At 32.2% G+C, this 15,583-nt stretch overlaps 1 protein-coding gene across 1 annotated transcript; it reads right to left on the bottom strand.

Annotated features, from left to right (window-relative positions):
• Window positions 1-13,946: 13,946 nt before the first annotated feature.
• Window positions 13,947-14,923, bottom strand: LOC108487419 (extensin-like). Its single transcript, XM_017791761.2, has one exon. It carries the CDS (start codon window positions 14,741-14,743, stop codon window positions 14,249-14,251), a length of 495 nt encoding a protein of 164 aa, XP_017647250.1. The 5' UTR covers window positions 14,744-14,923; the 3' UTR covers window positions 13,947-14,248.
• Window positions 14,924-15,583: the final 660 nt, after the last annotated feature.

Below are 15,583 nucleotides of genomic sequence, written 5' to 3' on the forward strand. Positions count from 1 at the left end.
CACTTTTGTTCCTTCAAGTTTCTTATTTTTACACTTCGATCCCCTAGATTTTGAATATTTACACTTGAGCCAAAAAATTTCCACATATTTACAATTTAGCCTTTACTTTAAATCAATATACTAAAACCTACTTCTTAATCATCATCATCATCATCATCATCATTATTATTATTATTATTATTATTATTATTATTATTATTATTATTATTATTATTATTACTCCTCAATATTCTCTTTTATCCGTTTTATATAATTTTTCATTTTTTGAAAAATCAATTATACATTATTCAATTTATTACTACTTTTATTATATATAAATTGTAGAGATGTTACATTTATGCTTGTGCCATAGAACTTTTTGCATATTTTCAATTTAGTCCCTTCCTTAATACACCATGTCATGCTTCTTAATTTAACTCTCTTTTGATATATTGTAACTTTTATTTTCTTTGATCTTATACCTTATTTCGCTAAAATTTTATCTCATATTATTTACGACCAAAGAGGTTTTAAGGATGTTACAATTGAACCTAAGAGAGTTCGGGGATAAGGTGACTAATGCAATCTAAGCATGCAAGGAGAAAGATTAACTAACTACTCGCTAAGTATTATATTACGGGAAATCATAATCAAAGGTAATTGCACTAATAAACTATTTAACATTACGACCAGATTGTAAAATACTCAAAATTACACTACAAGAAACACAAGTGGTTGTTTGACTTCCATGTTGTTGATTAGTCTTTGGATTAGGAATCTAAAAGGCTTAAACTCCTAATTGGCTCAATTTTACCTCTCAATCACCATTTTACCAAATTAGACGATTTATTCTAGCTTATCTCTCGACCGCACCAAACTAACTCAAGATAACCAAATTGATGCTCGATAAGATCTCCTCTCAGCATCACCTATCTAAATGTTCACTTAGAGGTGTCAATTCTAAGTTTTGAAGTTTATTCGATTTAGTCCAATTTTTACAATTAGTCCTTACATCAAATATTAACCAAATAACCACCATATTTTTAGTTACCTAACATCATTTTCATGCAAACAACAGCCCAACACATACCCAAATCATTTATTAAAATAAGCACAAGAGTAAGGTGAGAGAAAGCTTAGGAATTTCTTTAATAGTTGCTTGGAGAGGATGATGACAACAACAATGGAGGTGAAAATGCAAGTAAAGTTCAAAATTTTTAACTTTAGAAAGCAAATGAAATTGAAATATATTAATGGATTTGGATAAAAATCAAAATACAAAGCAAAGTTTAAATACCAAAGTGTAGATAATAGAAAAGCTATAGTAAAAACTAACTAAACTACCAACTACACAAATTAAACTAAGTTAATGAACTAAACCTAAAACATGAAGAAGAAAACTAATTAATAAGCTTAAAAGAAGAAAGAAAGTTGGCTTTTTAAAATTTTTCAACCAAAAGTACTTTTATTAGTTGAGATATAATTTCGAATTTAAGACAATAATGGCACTGAAAGTTTTATTTTTACTTGGGATGATATTGGACAAAAGACTACCCGTGCAGCATTTTTCACTCCATCAAGCATCACTATCACAACACCCAGGCTTTGGTTTCATAGCACCTAAGTTTTGGTGTCGCAACACCCTTGAAAATGGTGCACTAATGGTTGTGAGGGTTTTTGGTGTCGTGACATCACTGGTGGTAGCCACAATTTCTTCACTTTAACATTTTCAGGGATATCACGACTTTGGAGGCTTGGTGTTGCAACTTTGGGCTCAATGTCATGACATCATACCCTTAGTGTCACGACTCTCTCAATAGTAAGCTTAAAGTTGATTTCTTGTTAAAATTTTTAATCTCGAGGCAAATGGACTCGGTGTTGTGACTTTCATTGCATTAGTGTTGCAACACTCATGTTGAATGTTGTTTTCCTCAAGGTTAGGTGATTGACGTTTCCCTACACTAACACAAACACATTATTAGGTCCTCATGGCACCATTTTGCCATTTTGAGTCTCAAAAGGGACAAAACTAAGCAAAAACATTTATTAATAGTGAAAACTAAAAATCAACAGAAATATAGAAAGGCAACCTAAATTGCTTGAGAATAAGCTCCTTAAGTGTTTTGGAAAGTCTAATTTGACATATCAAATTACGGTAGAGCACAAGGAAATAGTGATATTGGTATTACATATATATTATCATATCTTAACATTGGTGGTTATATTACTTACTCAAGCTAATCTTCTTATCTAAACATGAGAATATGATTTCTAAACATAAGATTACTATCAATAATCTTAGATTTCATAAGCCAAACATCTTTTGAAGGTAAAATTGTCACAAATCTCACATTATAAGATTAAAATATTGTCAAATTTTGACACTGTTGATAATAACATATTATTGGTGTTGATTTGAAGTAGTCCATAATTACTTAAGAAAAACATAGTGTGTGAGCGGTGACCAAACTGACAGCGAAAGTGGGCACTTATGATGGCACTGCATAAAACAAAACAAAAACAAGACACACATGAATTATTTATGCAATTTGGTTTATCTATGTCTGTGGAGCCTAGTTTAGTGAAATGAATTCACTATCTTTGAACTCAATACAACAAGTGACCATAGCTCTATCACACTCCGGTATAACAACCTCACTCTTGTATGAAAAGACTAGATCACTCACATCTAAGTTCTACACTCTTAATGAAATTAGGTTGTAAAACCAAGAAACAAATGTGTTTTACACTCTGAATGAACTGTCACAAAAATAATCCTTTATGAACATATATAAGTACTATCAATACTTCATACAAAACCTATACAAGTGTTTTAAATATATAGAAGTTCAAGACTGGCTAAAATACTAGATATAAATTACAATTCAATCCATATTAAACAACAAATAGTAAACAACAAGATACAATATACTAACAAAGACCAATATAAAGTAGACTATTGAAAGATATGTCTCCAATACTCTCGGTCCAATCTCCACAAAGCAAGGGATTTGATTGCTTGATCTGATCTAACCTAATCTTCAAAGATTTGTTTCTCTACAAGATGAATCTTTAAATATGGGCCAACACACAACCACAAATTTATTTAAGTCATTGCCTAACTAACTTAGTTCAGAAATTTTCTAACTCCAAATAAGGTAAGTTATGTTGCATGTCAAAGTGGTCATGCTAGTCGAAGTGACCACTTCCATTAGCACTTCAATAGCCACTTAAAAAAACTTGCCTCAAAAAACAACTATCAAAGTTGAACAAGTCTTTCATATTTAGAGCACAAATCCATCTTCACAAGGTAACCTTATAATGCATTTTGATTTGCCTAAATCTCATTAAATCAATTATTTTTAATATAAGGATAAAATCAATTCATATATTCTTGGATTGCAATATCTTAATACAACATAAGTAGATCCAACGACAGAGCTTAGTAGAGGCCCAGAAGGGCCATGGCCCTCCAAGGTTTAATTTTTTTTTCAGTTTAATCCTTTGTAAATATACTACAGCCCTCCCAAAAATATAAGTAGGCTCTTCCAATATTTTTATAGTATTAAAAATAATATTAAAAAAATTATTCTTAATAAAAACAAAGGGAAAATCTTCTTGAAGAAGTTAATTTATTCATGATGACTTTTGAATGATATTTTTAAAATAATAGTAATTTAATATTTATTTAATATTTTACTTAAAATAATATTATTTTATAAGTAATATAATAATATATATAGAAACAAAAGAAAAGATTAACATATTTTTATCATCTTTCTTTTTCATATTCGTGCCTAGAAAAAAAAGAAGAAAAGTTTTTTCCATCATTTTTCCTCCAAATTTTAAGTATAAGGATGTTTTTCTTCAAAATTTTCATAGATTTTGAATCTTTGAATCTTGTTTTACATATATATACGAATAGTTTTTTTTTATCAAGTGTATTATAAGCTTCCATTAATGGAAGCTTATAAAATTAAGTGAAATGTGTATGTTTTTGGATGAAAAATGATTAGGAGACTGTTTCTAACTTGCTAGAAATGTAAAAAACAAAACAAAAATAACTAAATAATGTTATAGTAAGTTTCAGCCAAAGTGAAGGGGAGAAAAAAAACATTGGTCACTTTGTTTAAAATTACGCCAAATGATAGCTTGTGAAGCAGCGAGTATTCTGGTGAAAATGGAATAAAAAATTATTAACCGAGTCAAAAGTTATGTGAATTTCGGATCAGGAAAAGTTGTCAACTTGATAAACCATGTATATTCAAACTTGCCATAGAGTCTTTACATTTTCTGTAACTTACTACGCCTTGTTTCACTTGTTCTCGGTGAAGTCTTTTCATTTTCTGGAATTCTTATTGTTGTAGGATTTTACAATCATTTTAATTTTTTTTTATAATTTTATTAAATTAAATTTCAGGTCTATTGCAAAAAAATAAAGAACGTCAAAGCAATTGATGCTTTTTTTTAAAAAAAAAAAAAGGAAAAGTAGTGATGCTAGTCAATTAGTGATCAATGAAAATTCTTCAACTATCGAAGTTAATACTTCTAAATGTCCAAGACTTGAAAGTGAAGGTGATACAAATCTTTATTTTGATATTAATAATCTAGAGCAGGATCCGAGATTGTGTCCTCAAATATGGGAATATCCTATTAATCAGCGAGATGAAGTTATTCAAGCATATTTAAAAATAGGGTCATATCAAATATGTTTGTCTGAGTACCCACTTTCTGCTGACAAGTATCCCCAAAGATTTCAGTCTTCTTAGTTTGCAAATTTCCTTAGTTTGAGTATTCCCCTACTAAAGATGCAACATATTGTTTCTCATGCTATCTTTTCTCAAAACATATTGTTCATCATTCAACGAATGCATTTATTGTTAAAGGTTATAATAATTTGAAAAAAAAGTTAATGATGGAAAAATGTGTGCTTTCTTGAACCTTGTTGGCCAAGATCCATGCTCTTTACATCATAATATTGAGAAAAGTTGTCAAGATTTGTTAAATCAACCTCTGCACATTGAAAAGATTATCAATGCACAAAGTTTAGATAAAAAGAAGGTAACTGCTTACGAGCCAAGACTTCAATTGATTTTGTTTGATGGTTAACTTTACAAGGATATGCTTTTAGAGGTCATGATGAAACCTCTAATTTAAGAAAGTGAGGTAACTTTCTTGAATTGATTACACTGTTAACTTCCTATAATGATAAAGTTTCCAAAGTTGTTATGGACAATGCTCCAAGACATGCTAAATATACTTTTCATATGATCCAAAAAGAGATTTTACATATTCTTGCAAATAAAGTGCGTCATAAGATTCGTAAAGACATTGGAGATTCTAAATTTTGTATCGTTATTGATGAGGCATGTGATAAGTCTAAAAGGAGCAAATGGCTATTATTTTGAGATATGTAAATGAGAAAATATTTATAAAAGAGCATTTTTTAATCTTGTACATGTTTAAGATATTGCAGCAATAACTTTGAAAGAGGAAATATGTGTTGTTTCTCGGCATTGTCTCGATGTTCAAAATATTCAAGGTCAAGGATATGATGGTGCTAGAAAAATGCGAGATGAATGGAATGGTTTGCAAGTATTGGTATTAAATGATTGTCTCTATGCATATTATGTTCATTACTTGGCTCATCGATTCCAGTTGGCATTAGTTGTTGCTTCTTGAGAGGTAATTCCAACTCATAATTTGTTCTCTGATTTGGACTTCATTGTTAATTTAATTAGTGCCTCTAGAAAACATGATCAATTACAAGCTGCCCAAGCAATTGAAATTGCAAATATGTTGGCAATTGATGAACTTGAAACTAGTAAAGGACTTAAACAAATTGGCACTGTGAAATAAGCTGCAATGTAGCGCCCTAAAAATCTCTTATGTATTTATTTTCACATGTTTGTGAGACAATTGTGTATCTACTTCAGTGGTTAAGTGTTTTGGGAGTGTTTGAGAGGTTTCAAGTTCAAGCTTTAGCTTTGGAAAAATTTTAGTTTTGAATGAATAAACCTATCTCTAATTAGTAGGCTTATAAATAAATGTCGGTAAAATATGTCAAAATGGGCTTGCTGGTCTGGTGGTTAAGTGGAGTGTTAATATGTTGGTGGTCTTGAGTTCTAACCTCTGCTTGTGCAAATGGGATTTATTTTTGCTACTTGTGCAGTGTGGGTGTTCTAGTTTAGCCGAAATACTGAAGAATTTGAGTGGAATTTGAATTAAGTGGTTGAGGGAGGCGTGGATGGTTTTAGGGAGTGGATTAAGGGATGTGGTGAGAAAATTTAGAAGTGAGGGTTTGAGAACATCCAAATTGTGGTTGCAAGTTCGGCTCTCCCCCTCACTCTTTCATTTTTCTAGTAATTTTTCTCTGATTCTCCAAATTCTAACGTTGTCATTTATTCCCTTTCCCCTCTGCCGAAACTTCTACAAGTTTCCCCTTCCTCTTATTTTTGCTTGTTGCGATTTTGGCTTTCGCTCATCTTCCCAAATACTTCTGACGATTTCCTGGCCACGACTTGTTCTTCTGAATCTTTGAGCATTAACGGAGGCCAGTAGGTGACTGTGGAATTCTACTCGGTGCCATTGAATTGTAAATCCACTGGTGTTCGATTGAAGTATTGTCAGCAGCGAATTGTGAGAGTGATGACCTATCTCGTTTGGATCTGTAGTAAGGGGTTGCTCGGTTTCGAAGGTAAGTAACGAATGGATTGAACGAATAATTATCAATGTTTCGGTTTCAAATTAACTGCGATTTAGGATTGATTTTGGGGTTGGTTATCGACTATAGATGCGATAATCTCAGGTGCGCTTTTGCGTTAAAAACAGATCATGTGTGTAAACACAACGCTGAAAATCGATAATCAGTGACAAGCCGAAAAATGGGACTGTCGACTCCACACGAGCGTGTGGCCGCTCGTGTGGTAGGCTGTGTGACTGAAAATGGACGTGTGATCGACGAGGCTGGCCATGTGTAATACACAGGTCAGACCAAATTGGGCCGTCTGGGCCACATAGACGTATGGGCCCACACTAGTGAACCACACGGGCGTGTGGAATTTTTGGGCCAAGCCATGTGATCCACACGACTAAGGCCATTTTGGGCCGTGTAGGCCACAAGAGCAAACATTATGGGCTTGTGGGCCCATTTTCAGTGTTTTACTGTTGAGGTTGCACGGGTCGCCCAAGTCGACTGTGGACCTACTGTAGGGTCGGTAAGCCTACTTAAACCCCTAATTGACTGAGATGACTATGTGACTGATACAATTATGCATGTTATTAAACATAATGATGTTCCACTGATTTGATACTGTATGCCCTAATTTTATGCATGACATTATGTTTTAGCATGCCATATAAGTTTATTGCATTGCATTGGGGTGGGGTTATATTGTTCGGAAGAAGTGTACTGAAAGGCCTCGAGCCTAAATTACTGGCAGCTCAGCTGCAAACTACTGTCTAGTGCCGTATTCGTTACTTTTTGGAGTGTAGGGATAGATGGGTTGACTATCTCCCTACATGGAGTGTAGGGTTGGACGGAGTTGGAGTGTAGAGGTTGGTTGGGAAGGATTTGATACTGTATATCTGTTATTGTACTGAATATTGATACTGTGATTGGCCAAGGCCCAAATGCATGACTGCCTCTGTATTGTGATGGGCTAAGGCCTTAACTGAAACTAAAACTATTTCTGGAATGGGCTTAGGCCCAAACTATGATTGCATTTTGACTGCTCTCTTATATGGGGATTACACACTGAGTTTCGAAAACTCCCTATTCTGATTTATTTGCGCAGGTAATCCCTAGGCTTGGGCTGACCGGTGCGACAAAGGACTCAGCGGTGGCCACACAACCTTATTTGACTTTGTTTCGTACTTAATTATGATTTTAAACTTTATTTGGGAATTTTATTATAAATATGGCCTTTATGGATTTTTCTTAAATTTGAAATTTTTATTAGTTAAGGTTTATAATTACTAGTTTTAGGAAAACTCGAATTTTCAAAAGAACCAAACGTTTTAACAAAATACTCACAAATACGCAAACTATTTTAAAAGCTTTCGCATAGAATAAACATTTTGAAAGCTTTCGAACAATTAATTAACATTATAATTAATAAGTAATAATGAAAAGATTCTAAACAGAAAATGTTTTAAGTAGAGTTACAGTTTCCAACACAAGTAACGATTTTCAAACATGCTACCATGTGAAATCGCTAGATTTGGCCATAACGTCTAGGAAGAGTTTGGGGTGTTTCATGGAGAAACCCATTGGAGCTCTCATTTTAGTTCTATTTTTAGCTTGATAAGGATGTTTGATACTACTTGTTCTGTTTTAGAAAATGTTATTGAAAGTGGCTCTAATTATTCTATTCGCGGGGATGCAAGTACATCATATAAGAAGATTACATTTTTTTTATTTTGTTTTTATCTTACATCTAGTAAAAGAGACAATGGCTATTACTGATATTCTTTGTCAACATCTACATAAAAAATCCCAAGATATAGTAAATGTTATGTACTTAGTCTTAAGCACCAATTTTATTTTTACAAAAGTTGAGAGAAGATGGTTGGGACAATTTGTTGGAAGTTGTGAAAGATATGGATTCTCCATATGTGGTAAAACGTGGTAGTCGGTACCAACATGTTGATTTCAATACGGAGCACCATTATCGTGCTGAGATATTCAATGCTGCTATAGATTCTCAACTTCTTGAGCTAAATAGTAGATTTAATGAATAGACCATTTGTAACAACCCAATTTTCAGTGATATTAGAAATAGTGGTTCGAGGCCACCAAATTCAGCAAGTAAGCTTGTAAATTTTATTAATTAATATTTACGAGTCAAATATGGTTTTAAAAATATTTTTGAATGAGTAATCTACGTTTTATAATGAATTATTGGGTTCGAGTTGTAAAATCCTAGGTCAAGTGGTTTTAGAAAGTGAGGTATTAGGACCTCGTTTCTATAAACCGAGTTTTAATATTTTTATAAATATTTACAGTGGCATTAAGGTGATATTAAAGTTTCGTTGAAAAATTTTAACGTTTCGATAGTTAATTAATTAAAAAAGACTAAATTGTAAAAGATGTAAAATTTAATCACTAGTTGATTAAATGAGAAATCGATAAAGGAAAAAGGGACTTAAATGGTAATTAAACCATAGTAAAAGTTTCCAAGCGGTGGTGTTAAGATTGATTCCACTAGCTTTTAGATTAATTGTTCTTTTAGTCCTAATAAGTTTGGGACTAAATTGTAAATAAGTTTATTTAGTTAGAATTTAATTAAAACGAAGGACCAATTGTGAAATTAAACCTTCCTTTGATGCTAATTGTACCATATATTATGTAATGGACAAATATGGGCATAGATTTGGTGTTTTAAATTAATTATTAACCAAGGGTAATATGATAATTTAATGAATTAAATTAAAATAGTAAAATAAAAAGGAAGAAATATTTTTTTTTGTACTTATCATCTTCTCCAAACCACCATAACACCATCGCAAGAAGAGCTAACGGCCATGCTTTAATTCATGAATAGTAAGCCATCTTTCACTCGTTTCTTTTAATTTTTATGTTTTTGATATCGTTGCAACTAGGTCTAGCTAACCCATACCTTCAATTTTGAAACTATTAAAGATTTTGGATGTTGTAATTGATGAATCTATATGATTTTTTATGCTAAATAATGAATTTGAAATATTAGTCGTTATTTAAAAGTATTTTGTTAAATGATTTTGATTAATTTTTCGATCAGGGATTAATTTGTTAAATTAATAAAAGTACAATGATTTAATGTGAAATTGTTGCATAAATGAGATGTTTTGAATATCATGAACATTTTCCTATCTTGAGTTTGCATTAAAAATGGTTTATTTGCATGTTTTGGGCTTAGGGACTAAAATGAATAAAAGTAAATCTTTAGGGGATATTTTGTAAAAATTTAAAAAATGATCAAATTGCATAAAATGAATTTTCATTCAATATATTAATTTAGATCAAGAACGGGTGGAAAATCGAGGAAAATGGAAAATTACCAAAATGCCCTTAAATCTTGGTATTTCTACAATTTAGCCAGGTAAATTCGTATAGTTAAAATTTAATGTTTATTTATTAAATTTATGAATGGTATTATGTATTTATTCATATATATTGTTGAAAATAAAATTATTATTGAATTATGAAATTGAATTAAATGTTCAAAACAAGTACAATGCAAGATTGAGTACAATCGTTTTATGGCAAATGAGGAATTGACGGATAAGACCATGGTTGGACCATGGCAGTGTTTATATGTAAGACCATAACTGAGCTATGGCATTCTGACGATAAGACCATAACTGGGTTATGACACTACGAATGTAAGACCATGGTAGAGCCATGGCAATGCATATGTAAGACCATAGTTGGACTATGGCACAAAGAAAACGATGTACTCATATCCGTAAGTTGTTCTCCTATTCGAGAAGACTTGGTAAGTGACATATGAAATTAATATTTGAAGACTTATGGTTATTATTAGTATTGATCTGAAATAAGTGTACCCATCGATATTTAAATGATTTAATGAGAAAAGTTCTGATATGAGATAACATGAGTTTGAAATGAACTATTACCAGTATATACCTGAAATACATGGAAATGATGGTACATGAAATATTGATATAATGAAATGAGTGATATATGTTTATGAAGAAACGACAAGAGAATGATATGTATCATGACATGTAAATATGTGATTATCTTTAATATGTTGATACAAGGAAATTATGTATGTTGTGACAAGTAATAAACTCAAGTGTAACATGTTGAGAAAATAAGTTTATCAATGTTGAATTTATATGTAATATGTGCAAGCATGCTAACCAGTGTTGCTGCTTGATACTTAGGCAAATGTCAAGCTATTGGTTGAATGGTAATATGTTTATTTATATGATGCATTGAAATGGTAGTATTTAAGTGAAAATATGCTAGTGCTCATGAAAGAGTGGTAAGGCTTAAATTAAGCAATTTCTTATGAAATAACTTATCATGTAAATAATTTGAAAAAGGCTTTGGTTAAAGGCACTAGCTGGTTACCGTGGTTGAATGATATGATTATGACTTGTGTGTCAGGCATATGGAATAAGTGTAGAAAGTAAAGAATTGCAAATGAAAATAAAGAAATTTGGAAGAGTTAAAGTTATATAAAATCCTATTAAGCTTGGAATAATATGTATAAGTGATACTGTGAATTTATTCACCTTATGAATTTATGAATATAGCTTCATGAGTATTGTGGTATCAATATTGGATTATTTTTTATATGTATAAATTTTATATTTGAAATGAATTGATATGATTAAAGTTTATACGAGCTTACTAAGCATTCGTTGCTTATGTAGTTGTTTTCTTTACTTTTCAGATTATCGAAAGCTCGATCGAGTTGGAAATTTTGTCAGAGTTATATCACACTATTCATCGGTTCTATCGATACTTTCAAATGTTTTAATTTTGGTTATAATGGCATGTATAGGTATTCTGGTTAATGTTAGCTTATATGAGTTTTGTTAATATTAGACACTTATTTGGCTTGTGTTTTGGCACATTTTGGTTTATGCATATTTGCCTTATATGATTAATGAGTTGGTTGGTTTGTGGTTGTATAGCGAAAGGTAAAATGTTAGCTAAATGTGCATTTATAAACATGTGTTTTGATATGTTTTGGTAGGTAAGTGACTTGGTTTGAAATAATACAAATTAGCTTGGTAAACCTTGGGTACAATTATGTATATAAGTTAGTTATACATATGAATATACTGAATACATAAACCCATATATTATAATTTGTCATCTGATGTGCTTAAAGGAATAATGGTTGTATGTGAAGATATTATATATATTTAAGGCTTGATTTTTACTTGTTTTGGATGCTATAATATGGCTTGTTTACATGTATGATGATAGATGTAGATACATGCCTTGTTGTGTGAGAAAAATGGCTTATAAAATAGCCTATTTTCGTCCATACGGGCGTGTGTCTCAGCCGTGTGTCAGGTGACACGGTCACGTGTCCCCTGTATCTTTTAAACGAAAGCAAGTCAGTGAGTTACACGGCCTTAGACACGGGCGTGTCTCTTGACCATGTGAGCCACACGGCCATGTAACCCTTGCAGTGTTGAAAACATTAAATGTTTTTGAAAAATTTTCTGAGCTTTTGATTTAGTCTCGATTTATTTCTGATGTGTAATTTGGGTCTCAAGGGCTCGTATAAGGGACAATATGTATGATTTTGATTGGTTTTGACATGAATGATATATGATGTGAAATGTTTGCATTTTCTGTCTGTTTGATTTGTGAACTCCGATAATACTCCGTAACCTGTTCCAACGACGGATTCAGGTTAGGGGTGTTACACAATTGATCTTCTTACCCTTAGGTTTGCTTTGGATCCTAAGGATGTTTATAAATCCTTTGTGAAAATTGAACGTCGATAATGACAATGAATCTCAAATAAATAGAGAAAATAGAACACACAGAATTTTAAGCAGAAACCCTTTCGGAAAAAAAACCACGGGCAGAGAAGAAGAAAATTCACTATGTTGAATTCGAATAATATAAGAGGAGTATAGATATGTCTATTTATATGTTTGTAAAATCATATTCTAATCAAAATCTAATAGAAGTAATGCAGTAGGATTAAAACACCTTATTCTAATCAAATATAAAATAGAGCAAGTAAATTTTTATACGAATTTCACTTGTGTAGTCTAAAAAAAATATAAACAAATAATCAAAATATTTTAATGAAGCATGCCTATAAATAAGACAAGTTACGTATTTTACATCTCGAAATGACTACAGCCACTTTATTGACTTATAAACACATTAAAAACTTAGCTCAACATCAGACTTAACATAAAATTTTTTTTATCCACGTTTGAGAATATAAATTGAAAATATAATACTACCCAAATGCTCCTTTGCAAAAAGCCTTTGGTGTGTAATGTGAAGAGAGAACCGAATTGTCTTGACTCGTTGGGATACTTTAGCCTACTTGGCTGGTCCCCAGCACTCATCATACTACGTGCCATCCAGCTAATTTTCCCTGTTTTTCTCTCTATTATTCATTCACACACTAAAAAGATAAATGATAGACAATGGCAGATTGTCTCCACACCTTCCCTAGAAGCATGTTCCCCCATGGCCCCATTTACTATTTCTTTAAGATACCTTGGTATCTGGTACTCATTTCGATTAAATTTAAAACCCAGTTAATCCTCGTTGTTTTTGTTTTTAAGTAATTTTGGGCAATAAAAATGTGATGTTTCTTGAGGCTTCAAATTGGGTATTTAGGGATGAGTTCATTGGATCTGACTCATTTCACTCTCCTCAAGCAATCTTTTATTGTCTTTTTGATATATTTTATTATATTTATTTTTCGAAAAATTAGGGTAAGGGACCCTTTGAACCAAAAAGGACAACCCACTTTGATCTCCACATGGAAAAGAGAGGAAGGGTAAGGAAGCATTGATAAAAATACCCATTGTTAAAGCAAAGAAAAAAGGAAGATAGAAGTGGTATTGAAAAACCATAAAAGGTCATACGAAAAAACAATGTAGTATATTGAAGGCCATAATGGCCCTCACAATGCAGTGATAAATATAGGAAAGGGTAACTCTGTGTGTCTCAAAAACATACTCTGCTGGTCAATGGTGTGCCTCATAATAATAATAATAAGAGGTTAATAGCATTGATAAAGCCAGATAGGCTGTGTCAGAACTCTCAATCGAAGATCATACTTTTCTAGATCTTTCGGTTTCCCTGCCAGTTGGTCGTAGCCACCCAGCATTCACTTTAATTGAGCATAGGCAACCCCTTTGAGCAATGGCTGTTGCAATATTTTTAACAAGTATAATTTGATGCTAATTCAATGAACCCAAGCACTATTAACTGTCCTTAGCATGTAAATTATAAAGTTCAATTATTGTCAAAACTGACTAATTTTCTTATTAGTTTCTAGTTAACCTTAATATTAATACAACAAAAAATGGATACAAAAATTATTAGAAACAAACTACCGAACATTCCACAGCAAGAAAAATGAAAGAACCTGAGAACAAAGAGAAAGATTACTCCATATATCTTTAGATTCTCAGTTCCATTTCACCGTGAAAGCATTGAAGTAGCTCCCCTTAATCTTTTTTCCTCAGCTGTAGAAAATTTCCCCAGATTTGCTAATCTGCCACATTATTTTTTCACTTTTTTTTTTTTTAGCTTTTAATGTCAAAAAACATAAAGGAAAAAACCGAACAACGAAACAACCCAACAAGCTAACAGCTTTTCAGACCCTGAAGGGGGTGGAGGAGTGTGGTAATAAAATGGGAAGTAAGGAACAATGGGGTTCGGAGGTGGCGGTGTTGGGTAGTTTTTGTACGTCGGTGGAGGGTAGTACATGCCGCCAATGACACCACCAGGCGGCGGGGGAGCATAGTTGTTGTTGTTACCCCCGGATTGAGCTGGTGGTGGTGGAGAGTAGTAGTAGCTGCCACCACCACTAGAGGTGGGTGGAGATGGAGGTGGTGGGCAGTAGTTGGGGTTATTAGCGGGAGGAGGTGGTGAAGCTGCAGGAGGCGGTGGAGACGGTGGCGGCGGAGATGGGACTTGCTGCTGGCAAGGGGTGCATTTTATGGGATCGGTACTACTTTCTTCTGAAAGTACTGAACTCAGTAGCATCATCAGCAATGTCGAAACGACAGAAATCGTCTGAAAAATTTTCATCTTTTTTTGGGAGAAAATTAGCAACTTTGTTTCCCTGATTTGATGAAGTGAAAATGAGAAAGGAGAGGAGAGATTGAAGGAAAGAAAGGGCGAGAAAGTGAGTGAAAGAGTGTGGGTTGAGTTCAAAGGAAATTAGTGCGTACCCTTATGATTGAAGTTTGAAGTTTACGGAAAGCTATTTTTATACGATTGATTAAACCAAAATTATTAATTTTTCCTTTTTAAATGAAGTTTATTTTTAAATAAAATTATTTATATATGAAAAAGGGAGCAAGGATGGAACTTGAAAGTCTAAAAGATGACACCGACACGTTTCAACTTTAACCTTTGAACAGAGCGCCGAATTTTACGCGGAATCTCAGGAGTTTTACGTCCATGTGCTCAGAAGTTGGGGGTAGTTTCGGTATTTCCAAATATAATTGATGACGTGTCCATTACAATAGTGGAAATTAAGCTCATTCATCTTGCTACATTTTCGTCTATCATTTCAAATTTATTGATTTTCTAAAATACTTATAAACATATGATTCTTTTAAATATTCAATTGAGTTTGTGTTATTTATTAATTAAGCCCTAATTAATATAATTTTTGATAAATTAAAATTTTAAATTTAAATTTAAATTATAAACTTTGTTTGATATCTTTCTTTAACATTAAGTAGATGATAAGATTAGATTGTTTAATAAATGTAATTTTAAAAATTTAAAGGTAAAGTATGTAACAGATAATGCTAAAAGAAATAAAAAAAATCAACATGAAGTGATAAGTAACTCTTCATCTACTTATAATTTTTTTGTGAGCAATATGTGAAAATAATAATATAACACCCCATTTCTAGT

Source organism: Gossypium arboreum, chromosome 10, assembly GCF_025698485.1.
Source record: "Gossypium arboreum isolate Shixiya-1 chromosome 10, ASM2569848v2, whole genome shotgun sequence".
In the NCBI taxonomy this organism is placed as follows: Eukaryota; Viridiplantae; Streptophyta; class Magnoliopsida; order Malvales; family Malvaceae; genus Gossypium; species Gossypium arboreum.